The 26,112-nt window shown below is 43.6% G+C and overlaps 1 protein-coding gene across 1 annotated transcript in view; it reads left to right on the top strand.

The window, feature by feature from the left end:
* OPN1LW (opsin 1, long wave sensitive) overlaps positions 1–23,510 on the top strand; it is a 37,257-nt gene extending 13,747 nt beyond the window's left edge. The window contains exons 2-6 of the mRNA XM_033922369.1: positions 7,088–7,384; positions 7,521–7,689; positions 19,058–19,223; positions 20,578–20,817; positions 21,608–23,510. Coding sequence (XP_033778260.1) covers positions 7,088–7,384; positions 7,521–7,689; positions 19,058–19,223; positions 20,578–20,817; positions 21,608–21,724 — 989 coding nt within the window. The 3' untranslated portion in view covers positions 21,725–23,510. The remainder of the gene's footprint in view (positions 1–7,087; positions 7,385–7,520; positions 7,690–19,057; positions 19,224–20,577; positions 20,818–21,607) is intronic.
* Positions 23,511–26,112: the final 2,602 nt, after the last annotated feature.

Below are 26,112 nucleotides of genomic sequence, written 5' to 3'. Positions count from 1 at the left end.
TTCCCTCCAATCCACCACTATCATGTCTAACAATTCTCCCTCTTTTCTTCCTTTCCCCATTTATATCATCTCTCTTTTCCTCCAACTCCATGCACCTATGTTTAACAATTCTCTTTTTCTCTTCCCACCCCACCACTCTACCCATGCAGCATCTTTCCCTCCCTTCCTAACCCCTCCCAGCCCATGCAGCATTTGTCTTTCCCTCCCTTCCCAACCCCCTAGCCCATGAGCATCTGCTCTTCCCTGCCTTCACAACCCACCCACCTCCAGCCTGTGCAGCATCTGTCCTTCCATGCCTTCCAAAACCCCTCCAAGTCCATGCAATATCAGTCCTTCTTGCCTTCCCAAGCCCTCCAACCCGTGCAGCATCTGTCCTTCCTTGTCCTCCCAACCTCCCCAGCTCATGCAGCATATGTTCTTCCCTCCAATCCCAACCCCAATCCCATCCCTCCTCAGCGGGATCTTATGACACAAACCCTCTCTCTCCAGCTCCCAACTCCCCCACCTACCACCTCCCCACCCCTGTAATTTTAAGTCTTCAGGCAGCCAGCGGCCATCGGCCTGCCCCAGAAGTCTTCATTCTGCAGCGACTTCCTTTTCCCGCATAAGCATGACACTGCAGAATGACTCTTCTGACTTCCAGTTTTTGGGAAGGCCATGGCCCCTATGGCCTTCTTCCTCTTCCAACACCTATGTGTTTAGAGGGAAGCAGTCGTGAAACAGCTTGAGGGCGAAACATGAATTCATGTTGGCAATGAGATTAACCTCCGATACAACTGAGATAAGTAAAACAATTTCTTCTGAGTTACAAGATATATTACTTTAGGAAAAGAGCCAAGCTTTCACCTGCTTCCTACGCACATATTCACCATTCCTAGTGCATATGGAGTGACAGCATGCTCCTGATTTCACAAACTAAGTCATTAAGAAAATTGGAGGAAATTGAGAAGATGAGAGGGGATTACTGTCTTTCACAACCCTGGGAACTAAGTTCTCCCTCCCTATCCCCTTCTCACTTGGCTTTTTAATCAGGACTCACAGAGCCGCTACTGTCACCTGAAGCCTCTGACAAAGTTGTTGCTGTTTAGCTGGAGACTGAGACACTGACAGACTATTTGAAGAGTTGTGGGGGAGGGGTGCAGGGTCCTCATGAAGAGATCAGAAATGGGAACTGTGTTGAGCTCCTTTATTGGTGCCAAGGCTAATTCTGCTGAGCCACTATAAAACACTCTGACCTGATCTTCCAGCACCAGAGCTAAGAAGCAGAGTATATGAGAACACAAAGAGAAAGCTGGGGAGGAAGTGAAAAGGGAGTTGGGTGTTTAGGTATTAGAGTATAGCAGTGAACTCTCAAGTCATGGCAGGACTATGGGGTTCTGCAGTGTACACAGGGAGACGCAGGCAAGCTGATGAAGACACCACCAGAAGCAGTTTGTTCACGTATACCAACACCAACACCACGAGAGGTGAGTGCATGAACTGGGGAAAAGCATTCCCAACGAGAGAGAAAGAGTATTATGCAGATAGGGATATAGAGAGGCAGAGAAAGAGAGAGCACTGCAAGCAATCCACAGCAGTTACATAGCCATGTAAAGGTTAAGGTTCTTGAAATGGATATACTGTACTGCTTTTCTGTGGTTACAATCAAAGCAGTTTACATATTATGTACAGGTACTTATTTCTCAGCTGGGACAATGGAGAGACTTGCCCAGAGTCATAAGGATGGATGGATCCCAGCCCACTGATGGGTCTCAAAACCAACAAATTTCAGTACAAGGATTCAAAACATTCTCAAGAGAGAACAGCTAGGGCACCCCCCTCCCAAAAAAAGAACAAAAAACAAACCAACAAAACACAATCATTTATGGAAATGTGTGCAGTAGTGCCTGGATTAGATTTTTCTTCCCAGGATCACTGTATTCTGTAAGTTTCAGATGCAAAACCAAGGTTGGAAAGGAAAGCATAAGTTTAAAGAGAGATAGATATAACAGAACAAAAAAAAAGATGAATGTATCATTATATAGAGAGCTCAGTATCACAAACTTATGTTGTAGAGACCATGTAGCACATTATGAGAGAACAGACAACATAGAGCTAATTCATTCATTAAACCTGAGTTAGAATGACTTCTAATTACGTTGCCAGAAGATGTGATAATGGCGGTTAACGTAGATGAGTTAAAAAAAAAGGTTTGGACAAGTTCCTGGAGGAAAAGTCCCTAGTCCATATTGAGATATACATGGGGGAAGCCATTGCTTGCCCTGGATCAGTAGCATGGAATGTTGCTACTATTTGAGTTTTTGTCGGGTGCTTGTGACCTGGTTTGGCCACTGTGGAAACAGGATATTGGGCTTGATGGACCGTTGGTCGGGCTATTCTTATGTTCTTATGTATAAAACTCAGCAGGCTAGATACCCTGGAAGCTGTTCATATTGCATTCCTTTCATACTTATTGCATGATTTGTTTTTCAAATACTTAGGGCTCCTTTTACAAAGGTGCTTTAGGGCCTTAACGCGCGCTAAATTGCCCCGCGCGCTAGCCGCTACTGTCTCCTCTTGAGCAGGCGGTAGTTTTTCGGGTAGTGCGCGCACTAAAAACGCTAGCACACCTTTGTAAAAGGAGCCCTTAATCTCCCCATTGCCTCAGGTACATTAGATAGATTGTGAGCCCGCCGGGACAGACAGGGAAAAATGCATGAGTACCTGAATAAATTCATGTAAACTGTTCAAGTTCAAGTTCAAGTTTATTTATTCTTGATGAATTGCCTATTTAAATTACTAGGCGATGTACAATAATAATAACATATATTAATAAATTAAACAAGTACAATGTTAATGTTGACATAAAAACAAATTTGTTGTTAGTTCAAATTTAACACACTTAACAAACTGAGTGTAGACATAAGTTTAAAATAATTTTGTGGGTAAGACATACAAGACATGTGTGGTTAGGAGGGGGAATAGTTACAATTTTTGATAGAAGAGAAGAAAAAACATAAAAGGGAAGAACAAAAAAGGGGGGTTATAATAACTGTTTAAAAAAAAAAAAGAAAGAAAACAGGGTAACGGTTAAAAAATAATCGATTTTTTCAGTATCCTAAGATCCATACGCATCTTTAAAGAGAAAGGTTTTTAACGTTTTTTTAAACAATGTTAGGTCTTTAAGTTCTCTAATGCAGTGTTTTTCAACCTTTTTTGGGCAAAGGCATACTTGTTTCATGAAAAAAATCACGAGGCACACCACCATTAGAAAATGTTAAAAAATTTAACTCTCTGCTTATATTGACTATATATAAAGTAATTCTCTTGAATAGGAATCAAATAAACACAAAGAAAGTATTTTATAATTACTTTATTACGAAATAAAAATTATAAAAATTATAAAATACTTTATTCAGTGCGAAACCTGGGCCTGTTTGGCTGAACACAAAGCTGATATTCTGGCTGGAATGGAAGAAAGACACACACGTAGCTCTTCGTCAACAGCTCTCAGTCTCTCTCTGTATTTGGTTTTTATAGCATACAAAAATAGACAAATATACCCTCCATCCTTTTTATTAAACCACAATAGCAGTTTTTAGCGCAGGGAGCTCGCTGAATGTCCAGCGCTGCTCTTGACGCTCATAGGCTCCCTGCGCTAAAAACCACTATTGCGGTTTAGTAAAAGGGGACCATATTGTAAAATATAGACAGCAGATATAAATTCAGAACTGTGCATAGTAAGTGAAGGGAAGTTTTCATCTCTGGGAATTTACCCAGTTAACTATTAAGTTATTTGGGCAAATTCCTTTGAAAACTGTGGTAATACTGCCTCCACTTTGCTAAATTTAGAATAAAATCATTTTTCCTACCTTGTCTGGTGATTTCTGGTTGCACTTTCTTCTTCTGACTGTGCATCCAATCTTTCTTCCCTTCTATCAGCCTGTATGCTTTCTCTCCTCCACACCTCATTCCCTCCCCCAACTTTTTCTTCCTCTCTCCCTGACCTTTCTTTCTTTTTTTCTGTTTCTCTTCTTTCCTTCTGTTTCCCTGCCTGCCCCCTTTCTTTCTTTCTCCCTGCCGTTCCCCAAGCCACTGCCACTGCCGCTGCCATCGGGGAACAGGACCCACCAATGGATAACAGGCCCCAAAGCCGACGCGGACGCATGCTCTCCCTGACGTCAATTGTGCAATCGGAGAGGAAGTTCCGCCCAGCCAGGCAGCGATTGGCTGGCCCGAACTTCCTCTCCAACTACAGAATTGACGTCGGGGAGAAGAAGACTTATCGGCTCGATAGATTAGATCGCCAAGACAAAGTGAGTCCTGGGTGATCGACTCACTTTGCCTTGGCGAGCTACTGGCGCCCCTGCCTCGGGCCCCCTGTCAGCTCCGGGCCCGGCGGCCCTGCGGCACACCAGGCAACATCTCGCGGCACACTAGTGTGCCGCGGAACAGCGGTTGAAAAACACTGCTCTAATGTATTGTGGTAAAAGATTCCATGATTGTGGGGCCATAACTGAGAACATGTCGTGTCTTCTAGTTCCTATCATTTTAATTGTTCTGAGCTCCCCTGGGAGAACGGTATAGAAAATTGAATGAATGAATAAATAAAGCAGTATATCAAAGGGAAATAAACAGTAATGATGATTACCTATAACATTCACTGTCACTATGATATGGCACATGTGGAGGGTAATTTCATAATAGGGTGCCATGAGTAGGTCACCTATATAAGCACTAAGACAAGTAGGTATCTACTTGTCATTATAAAATAACATGCCTTGAATGCAACTGCAATCACTTACTGCTCGAGAGCTAGTTAAATTAACCCACGTACTTTCAAACATGCACAACAAAAAAAGGAGATAATAGTCCAACAGCAAATATACCCCTCTCCTTTTATAAAACTGTAGCATTAGATCTGTTACTGCCACAGCCAGCGCTAAAAACTGCACTACGGTTTTGTAAAAGGGGGGGGGGGGGAATAATGAGTAGGGATGGACCAAAGGTTTTCTACAAAAAAAAGAAAAACAGCCATTGTTTGCACTGACCAGATACTGTGATCCCCGAGGCAGGCATTTGTGCCAAAACACCAATCGCTGTCAAGTTCATCTAATCAACTGTGCTATGTTCTGGGGGACATTGTGGCATAGGTTCATTTGTTTAATTGTGCATTGTTATATGGCAATTGTTAGGCCTTTGGGTGAATGCATGAAATGGCCTCCTAGTGGAGGTGGTGGAGACGAAAAGTGTATCTGAATCCAAGAAAGCTTGGGACAAGTACGTTGGATTTCTAAGGGAGAGAAAGGCTTAGTAGATAACATGAATGGGCAGACTAGATAGGCCATATGGTTTTTATCTGCCTTCATTATTCTATGTCTCTTTTTATTGTGATTGATTTTATTAAAGGAGTATTGACTTTTTTTTTTTCTTCTGGCTTCTTTTTCTTTTTTTGCGGAAGACCTTTGATCCATCCCTATCCAAATACTTTCAAACACATATATAGATTAGGATATTTCATAATCTATCGTATATGATCAGTATTCAGAGTGGTTAAGAGGGTAGGAGAGGATCTTGCCTGCTTAAATCATGCTCAGCAGGCCAGATGCCTTAACAGTACATGGAATCCGGGCAGTAGAAGGGTGGTCTAGGAGTGGAATTGGGGAGGTGCCAACAATTATATGGATACTGGGGATATTCAGTGCCAGTATTTGCATAGCTAAGCAGGCAGAGAGGATTACATAAAAAGCAGTCCTAATTTTGCCCATTTAGCTATGTGGGTGTTGGTACTACATATTGTCTGGTACCTGCACATCTTCCATGTTGCTGCTGCGTCACTCTCCTTCTCCCTCCTATTCCCCACACTGCCCCTAGTTCCAAAACTCTCCTGGCCACCCTACCAAAAATCTGTCCCCCCACAAACAGATCCCAGCTCCTGATCTCACCAAACAAAGGCAGTGCCCTTTCTCTGCTCTGTCCAATCCAAGATCAGCCCTCCAAGAAAGACCTCTCTCACAAACCCCCCCCCCAAGCATTGCTTTCCTCTCAAACCCCTCATCTGCACTCACCCCCCAAACACAAGAAATTCTCCCTCACTGCCATTCCACCCAAGATCAACAACCCTAAGGCCCCCCATATGCCTACCTTAAAATGTCCCTGGTGATCTAGGAGAGAGTCTGGACAGAAGTGATACCCAGTTGCTGCTGCCCTTGCAACACCAGATTTCAAATGGCAATCTCAATCAACAGTCTCATGGTACTACTGTTAGGATCCTAGAACTTGTATCATGAGGCTACCATTAGCGATCACCATTTTGAAACCTGGTACCATATGTGCAAGAGCAACTGGGCATCACTCCTGCCCAGACTACTACTTAGGACATTTTAAGATAGGTCTATTGGGGTCTCCAGTGGGGAAGCTGAGCTAGGGGGACAGTGAGATAGCATTGCTTGTGTTGAGGAGAATTCTGGAGGGAGGTCTATCTTTGGAGGGACATGTTTTTGGTGGGAGATTTGGGATGGTGGCATTGCTTGTGTTGGGTGGAGTTCCGGAGGGGGATGTCTATATTGGGCTGGAAGGGGGTGCACTACTTTTGTTGGTGGTTAAAGTATAACCACCCCAATATTCAACCTGCCACTCAGTTAGCTAACTGGGTAACCAGTTCAATATTACACCTACCCTCATGCATTCTGGCCATAGGAAGAAGCTAGCCAGAGTCTGGGTGCCAGTAGTATTATTCACTCAGGTGCTGGTACTGAATATCAGGACCTAATTCTGCACCAAATGGATGGCATTTTAAAAAATGCTGACTGCCATTGGATGAACATTGATAGGTATGTGTGTATGTGCTAACTCTGCACATGATTCATCCAAACTCTGCCCCATGTATGCCCACTGGCAACGTACGCACCATAATGCAATGGTGTGTACTTTTATATCATTCGGTCATTTATGTGAGGGAGTAGCCACAGATGGGCAAAATTTACTTTATAAAACCACCTCTTAAATGATTAGTAGCAGTACTATCTCTAGAAGTTTTGTTGCAGAGTGGAGGGAGGGAGCAAGCGGAAGGCAGACAGTTATTATGAGAACCTCTTGTTTTCCACAGGTCCTTTTGAGGGCCCCAACTACCATATTGCCCCACGGTGGGTCTACAATCTCACTACCATCTGGATGATTTTTGTTGTCATTGCTTCCGTCTTCACCAATGGGCTGGTCCTCATAGCCACCATGAAGTTCAAGAAGCTGCGGCACCCCCTGAATTGGATTTTGGTCAATCTGGCACTGGCTGATCTAGGGGAGACCATCATTGCCAGCGTCATCAGTATTGTGAATCAGATTTTTGGCTACTTTATCCTGGGTCACCCACTGTGCAAGCTAGAGGGTTACACAGTATCCGTGTGTGGTAGGTATGCCTAAGGATGCCAGTCCTTTTCAACAGCAGTACATAGTGGCCTAATTATCCCTATACTGTTAGAACTGTACAGTGTATAATTTTGTGATGTGTCTCATGAGCTTTCTTACTTATTTGCTCGTTGTAGGTATCACAGGTCTTTGGTCCCTAACAATCATAGCCTGGGAAAGGTGGTTTGTGGTCTGCAGGCCTTTTGGCAACATAAAGTTTGACAGCAAGTTAGCAGCAGCTGGCATCATCTTCTGCTGGGTTTGGTCTACAACCTGGTGTTCCCCACCCCTTTTTGGCTGGAGCAGGTAAACTTTTCAGGTCCAACATTGTGCCTGCAACATATCCATAGGGCTTCATGCAGAAGCTAAGAGGTGTCAGGAGTATAGACAGATCCTGTCTGCAACAATATCATTAGCAGGGAAGAAAGATAAAGGGTGGTGGCGGCACCTTATAGACTGGGGGTGTCCACTGTTAGTTCTTGAAGTCCGTGAAACTGGTCTGGTTATTAGGATCATCTTAATGATCAAGCCTGGTTTACTATGGCCTAGGAAGTCTATCCTACATTTTGAGAATAACATAAGTTCCATGGTCATTGTTCTCAGTAACTTAAGGCCTACAAAATCAATAAAGCACATTTACCCAAAGTTTTTCTCTCTGTTCAGCTTCAAGTAGTATTAGGGGAAAGGTATTCCCTTTTTTAATTATTCCATCTTGCCTCAGGTTCCAAGTTTCTTTATTCTTTGATATACCGTTTAACAAACAGGTACCTAAGTGGTTTACAATAGAGTTTAAAAATAAATTTAAAATTAAAACATATTTGAAATTAGAAATAAAGGTGGGGGGGGGGCATATACAGACTGACACACAGGAAACGAGGCAGGGGGAGAAATTAGGTAAGTTAATAAAGGTTCAAGACTTGTATAACGAATCCACATAATGGACCTGAATGAAAAATGCTACTCAATGTTATACATGTCCTATGGTACAGACAGGGCCAGTTTTAGTCATAAAGGGGCCTCTCTTCTACCTATCCATCTCCCAATTTCCCCACACATCTTTAAATGACTTGTTCACACACAAAACACAGAAAGACCTTCACTAAATACAGAACAATGGATCACAAATTAGAAATAGAAATATGAATACCAAAACTGAACTGGAAACCCAAAAAATTAACTCTGCAAGTACTTCATTTTGTACTGAACACAATCAATGGCATAACCATGAGAAGGGGCTGGGCCTCCCACTTAGAGCTTAGGCCTCCTCTAAATTAACATCTCCCTTGATGTAGCTGGTGGAGATCCCTAAGCCTCATCAGCTAATGACCACAACCTTCCCCTCCTCAGGTACAGTGACCAGAACTTTCAAAGTTTTGTAGCTGCCTGCAAAGCCAAATGGCCCAAAACGTATTACAGAGGTTGTAATTGAAACGTACTCGATAGGTGCGGGACATAAGGAAACCTCAGAACCAGTTTAACACCTCTCCTCTGATACCAATAGCATCTAAGCATTGTAACAGTTTCTCATGACCCACCAAGTCAAAGTAAGGGATCATCGGTATTAAGCAAATGCTTCACTTTGACCAGGAGGGGTAATTTTGAGGTGAATGCTGCACTGCTGATGGGTGTGTGAGGTGGGGGGAAGAGAAATGCTGCTTCTGCACAGGAAAGGGAAGGGAAGGGAAAGGGGGAAGAGAAATTTGGCTGCTGCTGCACCCAATTGGGGACAGAGAGGGAAGGAGGGAGAAGGAAAAGGGAGAGGAATGAGAGATGCCAAGTCCATGGGAGGGAGATACCAGACCATGGAGGGGGAGGGAGAGATGCCAAGGCATGGGGGGAGGGAAAGAGACAGATGCCAGACCAGGGGGAAGGAAGGAAGGAGGGAGGGAGATAAAGGAAGGAGAGGGGATGCCAGATAATGGAGGGGAAGGGGGAGTTGGAAGGAAAGGAGAGATGCCAGGGCATGGGGGGATGGGAGGGAAACTAAGGAGACAAATGCCAGGCCAGAGGGAGAGGAGGTGCCAGAGCATGGAGGGAGAGAGATGCCAGAGCATGTGGGAGGGAAGGGAAGGAGATAGAGATGCCAGACCATGGGGTGGAGTGGTTAGGAAGGAAGGAAAGGAGAAGAGAGAGATGCCAGAGCATAGGGGAGGGGGTGGAGACAGAAAAATGGAGAGGGGGTGAAACTGAAATTAATCATGTACAAAGGAGAGAAGGGGCACAGTTTATGGAAGGAGCATAGAAAGAGGGAAGATACCAATGGAATGGGGAGAGGGCGGACAGTGGATGGAAGGGGCAGAGAGAGAGAGGGCAGACAGTGGATGGAAGGGGCTGAAGTTGCATGGAAGACAGAGAGAGGACAGATGCTGTCTAGAAAGAAGAGAGTGAGGACAAGATGATTAAAGCAAGGGGGATTTGTTCAGAGATGTTTGGGGGTTGCATAAAAGAAAAACTGTGCACTGGTATGCTAATCTTTGTTTTGAAAAAAAAAAAAGAAATACAAGTGGCAATAAAAAAGTAAATAAGAAACAGATAAATGGGGGCGGGGCATGGGCAGAGTGTGGGTTTGGCAGGGCCAAGGGGGCCCAGTGTACTTGTGTGTCTAGGGCACAGGTGTCAAAGTCGGTCCTCGAGGGCCAGAATCCAGTCGGGTTTTCAGGATTTCCCCAATGAATCTGCATGAGATCTATTTGCATGCACTGCTTTCAATGCATATTCATTGGGGAAATCCAGAAAACCCGACTGGATTCCGGCCCTCGAGGAGGGACTTTGACACCCCTGGTCTAGGGGCTCTTGAAGAATTAATCCTGCCCTGCCTATCTCAGTCATGGTGATCTGCATAACCTCAAATAACTCTTTCCTAAGGATACCATTTCAGCTTGATCAGATTTTTTAAAAAAACTTACAATGCACATGTACCCAGGTTTTTCTTGAACATGTAGGTTCACTTAGGTCCAATTTAAACACTGTGGCTTGAAAATAACAGTCAAAGATAAATCTTGTTTTTCAGAGAACTAGCCAGGGTGGCAATGTATCTCTAGCCTGTCAGCCATCTTAGGGAGAGAAACTTTTTTTCCCTGTCCTCCATTTTATAAGCACTCCATTCCTACATCCACTGTTATCCCTTAAAATTCACACATAATTTTAATCCTAACAGAACGTTGACCAGTTTGTGGTCCTTGAAATTAAGAGTTGTAAATTTATATTATAAACTAAGTGATTTGCAAGGGGCAGGAATTTTCAAGGGCAATAATCCACTTTGTCAAATACAGGAAGTGTAGTGGTGGAGGAAATGGGTACACACACACATATGTATATACATATACGAGAGCATTTCAAAAAGATACATTCTTAGAGGAAGCGTTGACACTGCCCAATAGATGGCATGGCGTGCTTAATTGGTAGGGCACCATATACAAAATGGCAGTGCCCTTAGCTGTTTGCACAGTAGAAGAGCAGTGTGCGGTCATCAGATTTTTATGGTTGGAGGTGTGAAACCTCATGAAATTCATATAAAAATTCTGCAACAGTATGGAGATGCCTGCACTGGCAAGAGAAGACTGTACGAGTAGGTAGATGCATTTAAAAATGAGTGACCATCAATCCCTGATGAGGAACGCTCTGGTCATTCCAGCACAGCCATCACTGATCAGAAGGTGGATCATGCCAACGCCATTATTCATGAAAACAGATGCATTTCTTTAGAAGTTCTGGCCAGGGAATTGGATGTCAGTATCGAATCCACACATACCATTGTCACGGAGGTTCTCAAGTATTGCAAGTGGGTGCCTAGGATGCTGACTGATAAGCACAAGATGATTCATGTGCAGACTTCCACAGCCTTTTTGGCACAGTATAATGATGGAGAATGTTTCCTGGCATTTATTGTTACAGGGGATGAAACCTGGGTGCATCACTTTGAGCATCGGGAGCAGCGCAGGCCATTCAGTGCGGCTCTCTGCGCTAAAAACTGCTAGCGCAGTTTGATAGAAGAGGCCCTATGTTAAAATTGCAATAAATATAAAGTTTAAAAAAAAGCAAATTGATGTTACTGACTATGTGCTATGAAAAATTACAGGAATATATAAATTTAATTTCATTGCAATATGATCTCCCTACTAACACTGGGGTCTTTTTACTAAGGCACACTAGCCATTTTAGCGTGTGCTAACGCGTCCATAGGATATAATGGATGTGTTAGCATTTAGTGCCTGCTAATATTTAGCGCACGCTAAAATGGCTAGCGCACCTTAGTAAAAGAACCCCACTATAAGCTGAGCAGTACTTGTGCTTGAAAACAATCACTACAGATTCCTTTCTCATAGAATCTAGATTCTGCACACCACAAGTTTAATTAAAATATTGCATCTTCCATTGTTGGGTCGTTCTTACTGACTTATTCATTGTTATTTTGGCTTGTACATTTCATTGTTCAAAAATTCAATAAAATACATTAAAAAAAAAAAAAAATATATATATATATATATATATTGCATCTTCATCATACCCAACAGAGCCTGGAAATTCTTTAGAATCACCCAAATGGTATTCAAGCCAGAATATATAATTTAAATAACAAAAAAAAACATATTTTGCCTCCACACATATGGGCCTCAACTAAAGAGAACAAACAAAATCACAGTACTTTTACAAGGGCTGGCTTTATGCCACATTTGAAGTGACAGCTGATGTCATATCTCCAGAAAGGCGAATTCCTAAGGAGCTTATCACCTCAAATTTACAGACTTAAATTCTGGCTAAACGTTTGTATCAAAAACATGTATTTGGAGAACTGTTTATCATATAAACTACTAAACAAGTTCATAAATGCAGTGGCGTACTAAGAGGGGGATGGGTGGGGTGGTCCGCCCAGGGTGCACACCCCAAGGGGGTGCATAGCCGGCCACCCTCTCTATTCTGCCGCTGCTGCTTTCCTTAACCAGAAGCAGCGGCAGTAAACTGTAAACAGGGGTGTCCAGTGGTTGTTCAGCTTCTGGCTGGCTCCCCTGCTCAAAGCCGCGGGTGTCGGCTCCTTGCGCAATCTGCGGCTGCATCGGAAGCGTTCCCTCTGACATCACAACATCAGAGAGAAAGCTTCCGATGCAGCCGCGGATCACGTGCGGTGTAGACGCCTGCAGCTTTGAGCAGGGCAACCAGCCAGAACTGCTGGGCAAGGAAGAGAAATGTTGTTGCTGCGCAGGAAAGGGGAGGGCGTAGAAATGTTGCTGCTGCACAGGGAAGGGGGAGGGTAGAAATGCTGCACAGGCAAGGGGGGAAGAAATGCTGCACAGGGAAGTGGGGGGAGAAATGCTGCACAGGCAAGAGGGGATAGAAATGCTGCACAGGCAAGGTGGGGAGAAATGCTGCTGCTGCACAGGGAATGGGGGAGAAATGCTGCACAGGCAAGGGGGGGAAATGCTTCTGTTGCACAGGGAATGGGGGAGAGAAATGCTGCTGCTGCAGCACCCAATTGGGGAGAGAGAGGGAAGGAGGGAGAAGGAAGACAAGGGAGAGGAACCATGGAGGGGGAGGAAGACGTGTCACTGTTTTTGTGGTATTGTATTGTATGCAGAGTCTGGTTTCTTGGCGGTTCAGTTTAACTTTTGTCTACATATTTCTATTTTTAGTTTGTGATTATTCCATATTGGGCGAGGGTGTATCTCTGTTCTGTGTATATGAAAAGGACATAGTTTCAGTTGGCATTGACTGTGCAGGATCAATTGATTGTGCGGGATCTGGCTTGTTTAGTTTTACAATGTATGTGTTGGTGTTCTAGTGCTCACTGCAGTGTTTAAGATGCTACCTTTTCCTAGGTACACTCTTGTTGTGCGATATGTGGATTGTTACTAAAATAATTTTCATATAGATGAGGGGGGGGTCAAAAAATGATGGGCCCCTGGTGTCACATATACTAGGTACGCCACTGCATAAATGCATTACTTGCAATTGTATTAGCCCTCCAAAAAAAAAAAAAATGCAAAGCTTAACCTCCCCCTCCCCCCCAGACTATCTAACAATCCCCGGTGATCTATTCAGGGTAATCCCCAGTTGCTCTTGTCCATATCAGCTCTATTCTCAAAATGGCTGCTGTGACCTCTTGTAGCAGTTTTGCAAGATGGCCACTAGCAGTCATGGCAGCCATTTTGAGAGCAAAGCCAGCATGGGCAGGAGTGACTGTGGATCACTCATGCCTTAACTATACCCCTAGACTGCCAGGAATTATGAGATAGGCCTGAAGTGAGCACCTGCAGGGGGAGGGGGATAGAGGCAACTGTTGTTCGGAGGGGAGAGGAAGGGAGGGTGACATAAAGAATAAAGCACAAAGTTTTAGCTTCCAATGAAAACACATAGTCAGTATCGGCTGAAACCATGACCATAACTTATTATGGTAGTCTCAACTAAAACCAGGAAGAAAAAGGATTTTGGACCAGTTTCAGTACCACAACCAAAAATAAAACCAAAATTCTGTTCACCTTTACTCTGACCCCCATCTTAAAACTCAGCCTCCATTTATTCTTCACTGTTAGCTTAGGGGCATTATAGTGTACTGAATAGGGGGCTTAATTTGCTGAATAGGGAGGGATGGCATCTAGGCATATATGTGAGATAATTAAATTTGCAGATGACAGAAAGTTGTTAAATTGCAAGAGGATTGTGAAAATTGCAAGAGGACCTTGTGAGACTGGGCACCAAAATGGCAGCTGACGTTTAATGTGAGCAAGTACAAAGTGATGCATGTGGAAAAAAGGAACCCAAACTATAGCTATGTGATGCAGGCTTCCATGTTAGGAATTGCTGCCCAGGAAAAGGATCTAGGTGTCATCGTTGAGGATACATTGAAACCCTCAGCTCAATGTGCGGCAGCGACTAAGAAAGCAAATAGAATGTTAGGAATTATCAGGAAAGGAATGGTAAATAAAGATGAAAAAGTTATAATGCCCTTGTATCGCTCTATGGTATGACTACACCTCGAATAGTGTGTGCAATTCTGATCACTGTATCCATAGGCGCCAGAACGGGGGAGGGGGGAGCCATAGGAGACGTGGCCTCCCAAAAAATTTGATCCCTTGTGGTCCAGGGGAGCAGCGGGCAGGAGCAAGCTTTCCGTGCTCCTGCCTGCTGTTAATCCAGTCGATGGCAGCTGATTTCTTCTGCTGCTGAGCAGCAACCAGCAAGAGTGCGCTTTGGTGCTGCCTGCTTGGTGCTCAGTGGCTTCTTTGATGCTGTCGGTGGGGGAGGGAAAAGGAACGGAGAATTGTTGGACATAGGTATGTTGCGTGAGAGGGAAAGAAAGATGATGTATACGGGGAAAGGAAGAAAGAGGGAGAATTGTTGGACATAATAGTGGTGGAGAGAAGAGATGGAGAAATGTTACACTGGGAGGGAGGAGAGATGACCCAAAGAAGAGAGACATGTCAGACCACTGGAGTGGGAAGGAGAAGGAGAGAGATGCCAGACCATAGAATGGAAGGGAAGGAGGGGAGAGAGTGATGCCAGACCACAGAAAAGAGAGGAGAGAGATGTTATACCTCAGGAAGAGGGAGGGAAGGAGGGAGAAATGCCAGACCATGGGAGAGGAGAGAGATTCCAGGCTATGGGAAGGAAAAATGCCAGACCATATGAGGGGAGAAGGGGGAAGACAGAGATATCTGACCATGGGAGAGGGATGAGATGGTGCATAGGGATGGAGGGGAAGGGGAGACAGAGGGAGGAGATGGTGCACAGTGATGGGTGCGACAGGGAAGAGATAAGAAGAAATGCTTCTTATGGATAGATGGGAGGGGAGAAGAAAGAGAAAGGAGATAGTACACTTGGATAGATGGGAAAGGCAGGCATAGAAAAGTAGATTTTGAGACGAAAGCAGAAAAATGGAAGAAAGTTGAATGTTAAAAGTTAATGCCAAAGACGGATGTATGGCAGAAAGTGAAGGAGAGAAAAACAGCAAATGGATAAGGTTGCCCTGGATCCACAGTTAAGAGCACAGACAGAAGGACGTGCAGCCAGAGACTGGGAAAGATGGTTTGAAAACCAAAATCACCAGGAAACAAAAGGTAGGGGAAATTATTTTATTTTCAATTTAGTGATTGAATTGTGTCAGTTTTGAGAAATTACATCTGCTGTCTATATTTTGCACTGTTCAGGAAGAAATGCATTTGTTTCTATTTCTCTGGGGGTTGTACTGCATGCAGAGTCTTGCATCTTAGGGTTTTGTTTGTATATATTAGTACTTTTAGTTTGTGGTCCTGTATTTGCATAGGGGTTATCTGTGTTCTGCCTGTGTGACCAAGGCCAGGTGTTCTGGTAGGAATAAATCTTGAGAAACATACAATGTGCTTTGTGTAGTTTAATTTTGTGGTTAACCATTATGTATTGTTAATAAGATTATATTGTGTGTATATATGAAAAATGAATGGAAAAAATGGTATTACAATTACAGTAGTACTATTATGGGGGGCGGGGTCTGGGGCAGAGCTTGCGGGGCTCCCCAAACAAAAATGCAATCCGCCACCTTTGACTGTATCTCAAAAAAGATGTAACGGAATTAGAAAAGGTACAGAAAAGGGCGATGAAAATGATAAAAGGGATGGGAAGACTTCCTTATGAGGAAAGGCTAAAGTGGTTAAGACTCTTCAGCTTGGAGAAGTGATAGCTCAAAGGTGATATGATAGAGGTCTATAAAATACTGAGTGGTGTGGAAAGGGTAAATGTTTACTTTTTCCAGAAATACTAGGACTAGGGAGAATGTAGTGAAGCTGCTAAATAGTAGATTTAAAATAGACTGGAGAAAATATTTCTTTACACAATGTATAATTGAACTCTGGAATTCATTGCTGGAGAATGTAGCGAAATCAGTTAGTTTAGCAGGGTTTAAAAAAGGTTTGGATAATTTCCTAAAACAGAAGTCCATAGGCCATTATTGCAATGGCTTGGGGAAATCCACCTTATTCCTAGGATAAGCAGCATAGAATCTGTTTTGCTACTTGGGATCTAGCTAGGTACTTGGGACCTGGATTGGTCACTGTTGGAAACAGATGCTGGGCTTGATGGACCTTCAGTCTGTCCCAGTGTGGCAATTCTTATGTTCTTATTCCCAATACCATCCTCTTAGTCAGTGTTGTTGCTTAGTCCTCTTAGTAGGAGATCTGAATATAATGATATTTTTCCATCTCTCTCCATACCTTAGTTTTAATCTATCAAAAGGAAGGAGTATTCTTACATCTTCCAGCAAGTGCTGTACTCTTTGAAACCCATGCCCTCTATTCCTAGATGGAAATCTCCATTACCCATTTTTGGAAGGTAGGGGAAACAACGTACTGGTAAACCATGGTTCTCTCTTGCCAGTTTCCATGCTATTAAAGGGTTTCTCCTTATCCTGAGTGGTAACTCACCTCCTTTAATATGTAGCTGCTATCAAAAATGGTCTTAGACAGAATTCAGGCATATGCTAGATAATAAAGGTTAACTGTTGTTCCAGTTGAATATTATAATACTACTACTATTAATTATTTCTATAGCGCTACCAGAGATACATAGCACTGTACAGAGTCAGAAAGAAGTCAGTCCCTGCTCAAAGAGCTTACAATCTAAACAGACAAACAGGATGTCATGGATACAGTTTGCAGGGGTGTCCAATGTCGGTCCTCGAGGGCCGCAGTCCAGTCGGGTTTTCAGGATTTCCCCAATGAATATGCATTGAAAGCAGTGCATGCAAATAGATCTCATGCATATTCATTGAGGAAATCCTGAAAACCCGACTGGACTGCGGCCCTCGAGGACCGACATTGGACACCCCTGAGTTAAGGGGAACAATTAATCTGTTGGCTGGGTTGAAGGGCAGTGGGGAGTAGGGTTATGGATTGAAGGCTATATAAAAAAGGTAAGTTTACTAGTCTTTTCCACCCAATCCCATACCTACCTCAAGAGCCAGCAACATTATTCATTTTTAATATTGAGAATTCCTAGATCTCCCTCATCCTTGGCAAATGAATGTAACTGAAATTTCTTATGGGTTCCCTCCCATCCAAAGTGAGCCCATTTTAAACAACTAATCAAGGGTAAAATACTTTATGGGGTCGATATTTAAAAGCCTTTATCTAGGTTCCTGCTTCCAAATAAATGCTCTGAAAAAGATATTCAGTGGTGTTATCCAGACAGTACGACTGTATATCTTTACAGACCTTCCATAATAGTATTCAGAGTGCTGGGGTGGCTGAGACAGGGACTAAAATGATCCAAATAGCGGTGATTTTCCATACCCACTACCCAGAAAACTATCCAGAAAATTTAAGACTGTAAAAGAAGAAGACACGAATGTATTGGCTAAATATCACCTCAGGCACTCTCTGAGGTATATGGATTTTCAAGATTACTGCTTCTGAATATCTGGATTTTTTTTGCCTGCGGTGGCCAACATTTAAAAAAATGCTGACCACTGGGAGTTGAATATCTGGGGGTATGTTGATTAAATAGATCAGGTGTTCAAGATATCCCTAATGGATATGCATGAGAAAGATGTACATACCTATTACATCCATTGTATGCAGATCTTTCTCATGCATATTTCTTGGGGATATCCTAAAAACATGGTCTGCTTGTAGCCCTAAATGACTGAACTTTGACAAGCCTGATTTAAACATTGTCCACAATATTTTACATTGTCCCTGGAAATTCAATGCCAGTTCTATCTGGATTGTCGAACTGCTACCCAGATAACTACCTGGACCATGTTACGATACGGAAATTGCTGCATCATGGGTAACTTTCAGCTCTGCACTGCACTACACCTGCCAATGACTTTCAGTGGCATTATTTGGTCCTGGCGGCTGGTTGATGAAAGTTCCTACACATCAAAAGCTGTGTGGACATCACAAGCTGTGTGGTGTGCTTCTTGGTATCGATCCATGGTCTCAGTTCAATCCCAAATGTTCACTCACTGTCAGCTCTCATTAGAATTGGCTCAATCAGCCTTCTTGGCATTGTTAGCAAAGATAATAAGATCTGAGTTGACGTTTTGTTGGATCTCACACCTCATATTTCTATAGGTCATCTTTCCAGAAGCCTTAAGTCTTTGTGTTTCAGAATCACTTCTCCAATCATTAAACTTCTCTTCCATCCAGGGGCCAGTAGTCTGCAGATCTATGATAATTGCCATATGGATTTCCATTGACACTGCAGATCTTCTTCCACCCAGCACACAGTGGCATAGTAAGGGGGGACGGTCCACCCCAGGCCATGTTGGTGGGGGCGCTGGCACCCCTACTCCTCTCCGCCCCGCCTCTTTCCACTCCTCTCCTCACCACATGCGCACCGCCCTTCCTCCATGCCTCCATTCACCACCATGAGCAACAGCTTTAATGTGCTCCTTGCAACCCTGTTGTGTCTCTTGCTGATGTCACTTCCGGGTGCCACACATAGGAAGTGACATCAATGGGAGAGATAGCAGGATCACGAGGAGCATGTTGATGTTCTTGTTGCTCATGATGATGAACAATTATAGGTACGGGGATGGGATGGGAAGGGAAGGGAAGGGGGGCACACATGTGGCAGGGGGATAGGGAGAGGAGTGTGGGGGGGTGGAGATAAGAGTGGGTGAGGAGCACAACCGTCTCGGGCGCCTCTCACCCTCGCTACGCCACTGCCAGCACATGACCTTTGTTTTCTCATTACCTTGCAGGTTCTGGCCTCATGGGTTGAAGACCTCCTGTGGTCCAGATGTCTTCAGTGGGAGCAGTGACCCAGGTGTCCAGTCCTACATGGTGGTCCTTATGATCACCTGCTGTATCATTCCTCTCAGCATAATTTTCTTCTGCTACCTGCAAGTTTGGAGGGCCATCCGACAGGTAAACCTCCAGGAACAACAAATGTTCATCTTCCTTCTATTCATCCTTAACAAATGATCAATACTGATGACAGATAAATAACACCTGCACCTGAACAATCTTGTCCAGAAATTGAGAAGAGATCACAAGGAAGGAACAAAGAAACATAAATGATTGAGAATAAAAGAGTATGAAATACAAAGTAGAAAGTTGCGCGGGGACAGAAATCAAACCCATTCCCGCTACGAGTCAAACCTGTCCCCGCCCATCCCTATAAACTTCAGAAGTAGTTATTTCATTTAATTATGCTACTGAATTAAAGGCTCTGGTAGAGACCCATTTACAAATAAGCAAAGACACTTTATTAATTTGGAAATATTAATTGGAAAGAATACATACTTTGTAAATGAGTTTCTACCAGAACTTCTAATGTAAATATAAAATAGCTGATGAGGACCTCCAAACTGTCAGCTGCAGTTGTCTGGGGGTCCTTTTTGCCAAGCTTGGCAGGCAGCAGTAGCATCCCTGAATCACAATCACAGATGCTGGCACCTCAGTGGCTCATGGATGCTGACATCAGGGGTTGGCTACGTGTGGTGTGCTGCAGGCAGGAAAAGAAAATGAGCCTCTCAGCTCGAGCTGCCTCCAACCCCCATGGGATCCACAAGACCACAAGGGGGGTCTCCATGGGATCCCCAGCGACCCAAGGGGGCATCCCCAAGGGATTTCCATTGTCCCTGTTCCAGTGCAGCTCTCTAATACAAAGATGGGAAAATATTTGAGTGATGTTTATTATATTACAAGATACCAAGATTAAAAGCAGTGGAGGGGAAGAATAATATTTTGTATACTTAACCTCTCACATATACATAGTATATTTAACTCAGATTTTCTATATCTGTGTTACATATGATATTTGTGGAAAACAGGAATTTCTTCATGTGAACACTGGTGTTAGGTTTTAGTAGCTATGTTAATCCTGAAGACAATTGGGGTCTTTGTAGGCTTTGATAGATCTGTTTGGTGGCAAAGGTATCACAGACTACATAGATTTTTGTAGAACAAGGGAGTTTTGTAATATTTGGCTTTTAAGAAAATGGAAGCTGGGATTCAAGAAATTGCACATATTAAAATATTATTTTTTGGGGGGTGGAGTGGGTAACCATATCTAAATGCTGATACAAAAGCCCTGCATGTGAATATGTGTATGTAAGGTTGTTTCTCAAATGTTTTTACTAAAAAGGGAAGGAGAGCTTGTGGTGGCATGTGGTAAGAGCATACTTTTTCTCTTGGTCATAGGTGCCACATCCTAGTTCCAACTCCGAAGGGAATGGTAATATGTTAAAAGATTACAATGTAGCTTCTCCCTCTACAGGTGGCTCAGCTGCAGAAAGAATCAGAATCTACCCAGAAGGCAGAGCGGGAGGTATCCAGAATGGTAGTGGTCATGATCATGGCCTACATCTTCTGCTGGGGACCCTACACTTTCTTTGCTTGCTTTGCTGCCACCAATCCTGGATATGCTTTCCACCCACTATCGGCATCTTTACCTGCCTACTTTGCCAAAAGTGCCACAATTTATAACCCCATCATATACGTTTTCATGAACAGACAGGTGAGTGTGGCTAATGATTTGCCTGCACTTTATCAGGGGGTAGAGAAGGCAGAAGATGGGGTGATAGCAATAAGATACAGGGACCGTTCAGTAGTTACACTGCAGGTGGAATTATTATAGAGCTATTAAAAGGTTGTAACACTATGGACAAAGGCAGGGAGCGTCACTCATTATGAAGGAGAAGGTTCTATCACTATTACAGGGAGATAGCATCACTATTTCAAGAATTCATTTTTGAACTAATCTAATCTAATCTAATCTAAATCTTGGGTTTATATACCGCATCATCTCCGCAGATGGAGCTCGACACGGTTTACATGGTTAGGGAAGGAACGGAACTCCAGTGGAATTATATAAGTATGAGAGAAGAGAGGTTGGTGTGAGAGTGCCAGGAGCGGGACGGGGTTACGTTCTGGAGAAGAGCCAGGTCTTCAGATGCTTACGGAATTTTTGAACTGAGAAAACCATGTTATAGACGAAGTACAAGATTCTACCACTTTCTTGATTTTGGGCCCCTTTTATCAGACCGCGGCAGAGCTTTTTACTGCAGGCCAGTGAGGTGAATTCTCTGACACTCATTCAGTTCCTATGAGCAGCAGAGCATTTACCTCGCTGGCCTGCTGTAAAAAGCTCTACCACAATTTGATAAAAGGAGCCCTTTATGTTTTAATTAAAGAAATAGACTTGGAGATGTTATCATTGTTAGAGTAGTCAGAGGTCTTTTCTTCTTACACTAGAGGAATGAGTACCTGTTTTGTAAGTGCTAACATCTCCTTCCCTGTCTTTCCAGTTCCGCAACTGCATCTTCCAGCTCTTCGGCAGGAAGGTGGATGATGGTTCTGAATTATCTACTGTGTCTAGAACTGAAGTGTCCTCTGTATCCAACTCTTCGGTGTCACCAGCATAGATCCAGTGCCCTCATACTTTCTCAGTTCCTTTCTTTGTACTGCCTCTCCTTAACTTCACCACCAGATGGTTCTGACCCATCTGCTGGGTGTGATAAATACAGAGATAACAGATACGCAAACACAAAAACAAACTTGTAGTTTCCCTTTAGGAACTCGGTTTCCAAATTAACTTATTGGATTCACACCCTTCTTCTTCAAAATTGTTGAGCTATGGCAAGGTAACTTTTCCAGATGCTTCTGCAGAATGAGCATAACGGATTCTCTGGGATACTGATCTCAATGAGATGAAGGACCTTGTAAATAGGGGCATGGGGGCAGGGACCAAAATGAGGTTCTGCAGCTTGTGGGTTTGAAATTAGTGAAATGAGCATACAGATTACTCTGTGAAACACTCCTCTCAATCTTAGCTGAACTTGAGCACAGTGATTTCATGGCACAAGTGAGATAGACCTTGGATAAAATAAATCTAGGTGTTCCCTAGAGCTAATGGTTAATGGTTACCTAGGACATTGGTTGCCATTTTATGTGGTCAGCTGTACAGTGTTTATTTCATTCACTCTCTGATCTCCTTCCAAGTAGAAAATGGTGACAGATGTATAAGATCTTTGCGGAACAATGATTTTACTTTGTAACATCCTACCAATGAATGAGATGGATGCATGCAACAGGGTCTGAACCATCCTGCCATACAAATGTGGTTCTTTTGCTACTTCCCATCCCCAAATCTACATTTATGCCAAACTATGTTATTGAATTGTATGGAGGTAACCTTAAAGGGAAAGGACTGTATGAATTATGACCTTCTCAACACCTTATGCTGTATGGTATGTTCTTGCTCTTTGAAAACCTGAGGAAACCTTACTTCAGTAATGGTTCCTGGATGCACCAACCCTTAAGTGCATTACTAAAATAACAAGATAGTTCTCTTGTGGTAGAATATGCTCTTACCATTTCAAATTTAGCTATGGGATGATAAATGCCCTTCTCCTTCCTTATCACTTGCCATTCTCAAGTGATAAGGAACAGCTCAAGGTCTGAGACCTCTGTTTCTCCCCACCCACTCTATCTTTGTAATACTGTTATAAACAGAAAATTTTAGTAGCCAATGAGAAAATGCAGATTCCTTTGTTGCATTCATTTCACTGTCAGAGAACACAACCAGTACTGGAGTAAAAACAGTCCATTTTTCAGTGCTGCAGTGGCCTCAGTCTAAATGGATTCCATTATAAACTTTTATTGAAAAACCAATTCAAAACTCCCACCACTGTACATCTAACCTATAAATATCCTGTATACCTTCAAAATGACATTGCAAATTATTCTACATAAACGTTAATATTTTTTGGACCAGTCAGAGGCAGCTACCACACAAAATATTTAATCAGGGGTCCAAAGCTTGCCATAAAGCTTCATCGGTCCATTTTTCTGAGGTTTATATTCCTAAAACCTTTCACAGTCTTTATATCCCAAGGGATATAGGGAAAGGGATTTGTATACTGCCTTTTTGTAGTTATATAACCACACCCAAAGCAGTTTACATACAGGTACTTCAAACATTTTCCCTATCTGTCCTGGTGGGCTCAAAATCTATCTAATGTACCTGGGACAGTGGAGGATTAAGTGACTTACCCAGGGTTACAGGGAGCAGCCCGGGGTTTGAACCCATAACCTCAGTGTGAAGCTCTAACCACTGCACCACATATTTAAAACAACATTTCTATGACTTGTGCTCAGGAAGTCCAGTTGCCGACATAGCTATGTTTCATCTCCTGTTTCAGGCCAGTGGCCTCTATCAAGACCATCAAGAAGTAACAAGATAGTCTTGATGGAAGCCACTGGCCTGAAGCAGGCGATGAAACATAGCTATGTCAGCAACTGCATTTCCTGAGTGTAATAGTATAATATATAATTCAAGTAGCTCATCACTCGATCTAGATATTGCCACTGAATATTCAGATTTTTTTTGCCTGCAGCAGCTGGCAACTAAAAATGAGCACAGAGTCATGGACTCAATTATCAGAAGGTATATATGTACTTCCAGTTTTGCAGCCAAAATACTTGTCTACTGCATAAAATATAGATGCTCCAAGGCAGGCATAAATATAGGAGTGATAGAGGGGAAACTAGTATTTACCTCTCTGGCATTTAAACCTCCTGAAAACTGCAAATCTGAGAGTTTTGTAGCTTCCCTCCTTAATTCTCTCTGCTTGGAAATCCAATTTTGTATAGTCTGGCATTTACATACAGGTTGCAAAATCACTACTGAGATGTGTAAATAGCAGAACTAACACATTCCAGACCCCAAGTGATACTATTTGTTTTCTTGATCATGTTCCTTGGTGAAATGGTGGTTCCTGTTGGACATGCTGCAAACTACGTAAGATTTTCTTGTGTCCTTATAGATATTTTACAAAATGTTCCGTGTTCAGTGAGTCTTTTGTAAAATACACTGCAAACTGTGAACATCCAGATTTCTAGACAACCTCTCTTCAGAAGAATGAATGAAGGAAGAGTTGGGAAAGTAAGTTCACAAATGAGTATAGGGGGTAATTCTATAACAGTGTGCTTAATTTTAGGCATCAAAAAGGTGCCTGTTTGGAGTCTATTCTAAAAAGGAAAGTGTGTGCCTACTTTTTTTTAATAGGAGGGTTTATGAGAAAGTAATGCTTCCACCACCTTAATTCACCAACAGATGGCAGCAATGATGCACCACATGTGGTTCCCTTGTTCTTTGAAATCTCTTCCTTCACCTCAGCTAGTAAGAAATGTCCATGTGAAGAGGCTGTTTGGCTGCTGCTTGTGAAATGGAAATATGCAGTGAGCACTCATCAATGTGATTTAAGCAATCTAACATGATAGAATTTTTGAATATTGAAGGAGTCTCTCCATTGAAATTCATCACTGCAGGCAGGTTGTTTATGTCAGAGGTTCCTAACACGTGGTACGCATACCCCAAGGCGTATGTGTATACCATTGGCAGGTGTAGGGTTACCAGATGTCCGGATTTCCCCGGACTTGTCCTCCTTTTGAGGACATATCTGGAGGTCCCGATGGCTTTTCAAAACCCAGCACTTTGACCGGGTTCTGAAAAGCCTCCCTCAAAATTGCCGTCGGCCAGGAGGGCAACACGATGATGTCATGCGCACACGCATGTGCACATGATGTCATCGCGTCACATGCGCGGATGCCCTCCTGCCTGACCAGAGCAGGCAGAAAGGGGTGGGGCTGGGGAGGTATCGGGGGCAGGACTGGGGCATGGATAGGTAGAATTGGGCAGGACTGGGGGCGGGACTAAGGGATCCAGATTTTCCAAATGGAAAATCTGGTAACCCCAGGCAGGTGGTATGTGGTGCTACATGTCTCCCACCCTCCTTCCACCACTGCTGCCACCTCCGTCGTCACTGTCACATGTTTCCCACTCTCCTTCCACTGCCAGCATGGTTTTTCCTCACCTAGCCTCTGAACTAGCAGCAGCTCAATGTATTTAATTCCCTACACAGCTGCCAATAGCATTAGCGATTCCCTCAGGCAACCTTGGGGCCTTTGATAGGCCGGGCCCACCTCTGATGATGTAACTTCCTCTTTCTTCAGAGGCAGATCCTGCCTAACAAAGGCCCTAAGGCTGCCCGAGAGGACCGTTAATGCTACTGGCAGCAGTGCAGGAAAGTAAACGCACACAGTGAGCTGCTGCTGGGAGTTAGGGGGTGGGTAGATACAGATGAACCTGGGGAAGGGAGGAGTGCTGCTGTTGGACCTGGAGATATAGAGGTGCTGTGAGGGGAAGGAGGGGTGCAGCTGTTGGACATGGTGGTAATATAGAGGTGCTGCTGGACCGGGGGGAGGGAAAGGAAATGGAAGGATGGTGCTGGAGCTGGGGTGGGAGAGGGAAAAGGTGCTGCTGGCCCAGGGGGAAGGGGAAGAGAGGTACTGTTGGCCCTGGGGAAGGAACGGGGGAGAGGTGCTGCTGAATCTGAGGAAGTAAACAGAGGTGCTGCTGGACCTGGGTGGAGGGAGGAGATGAGAGAGAGCTGCTGGACTGGGAGCAGAGTGGACCTGGATCGTGGTGGTGGTGGGGAAGGTAAGAGAGAGGTGCTGCTGGACCTGGGGGTGGGGGAATGTGAAAGAGTTTCTCAGTCCCAACGTTCAATAAAATACAAAAAGTTTACATGTATACACACAAAAATAAAGTATTAAACCCCCTCCCCCATGTTTTCACCAGTATCGCCACTTTCTTGCATTGGGTACCGCTGAGTTGTTATCCCATCACCTGGATACGGATGTTTGTTACTATCTTATCTGTAAACAAATGAAAAGGAGCAAAGCCCTAACCTCCCTGGATGAATGCAGGCTAAAGTCAATGTTTTCTTAGGCTAAGGCTATGTATTTC

Source organism: Geotrypetes seraphini, chromosome 1, assembly GCF_902459505.1.
Source record: "Geotrypetes seraphini chromosome 1, aGeoSer1.1, whole genome shotgun sequence".
Taxonomy (NCBI): Eukaryota; Metazoa; Chordata; class Amphibia; order Gymnophiona; family Dermophiidae; genus Geotrypetes; species Geotrypetes seraphini.
The sequence above is the reverse complement of the archived record's forward strand: the minus strand, read 5'-3'. Positions and strand labels throughout refer to the sequence as shown.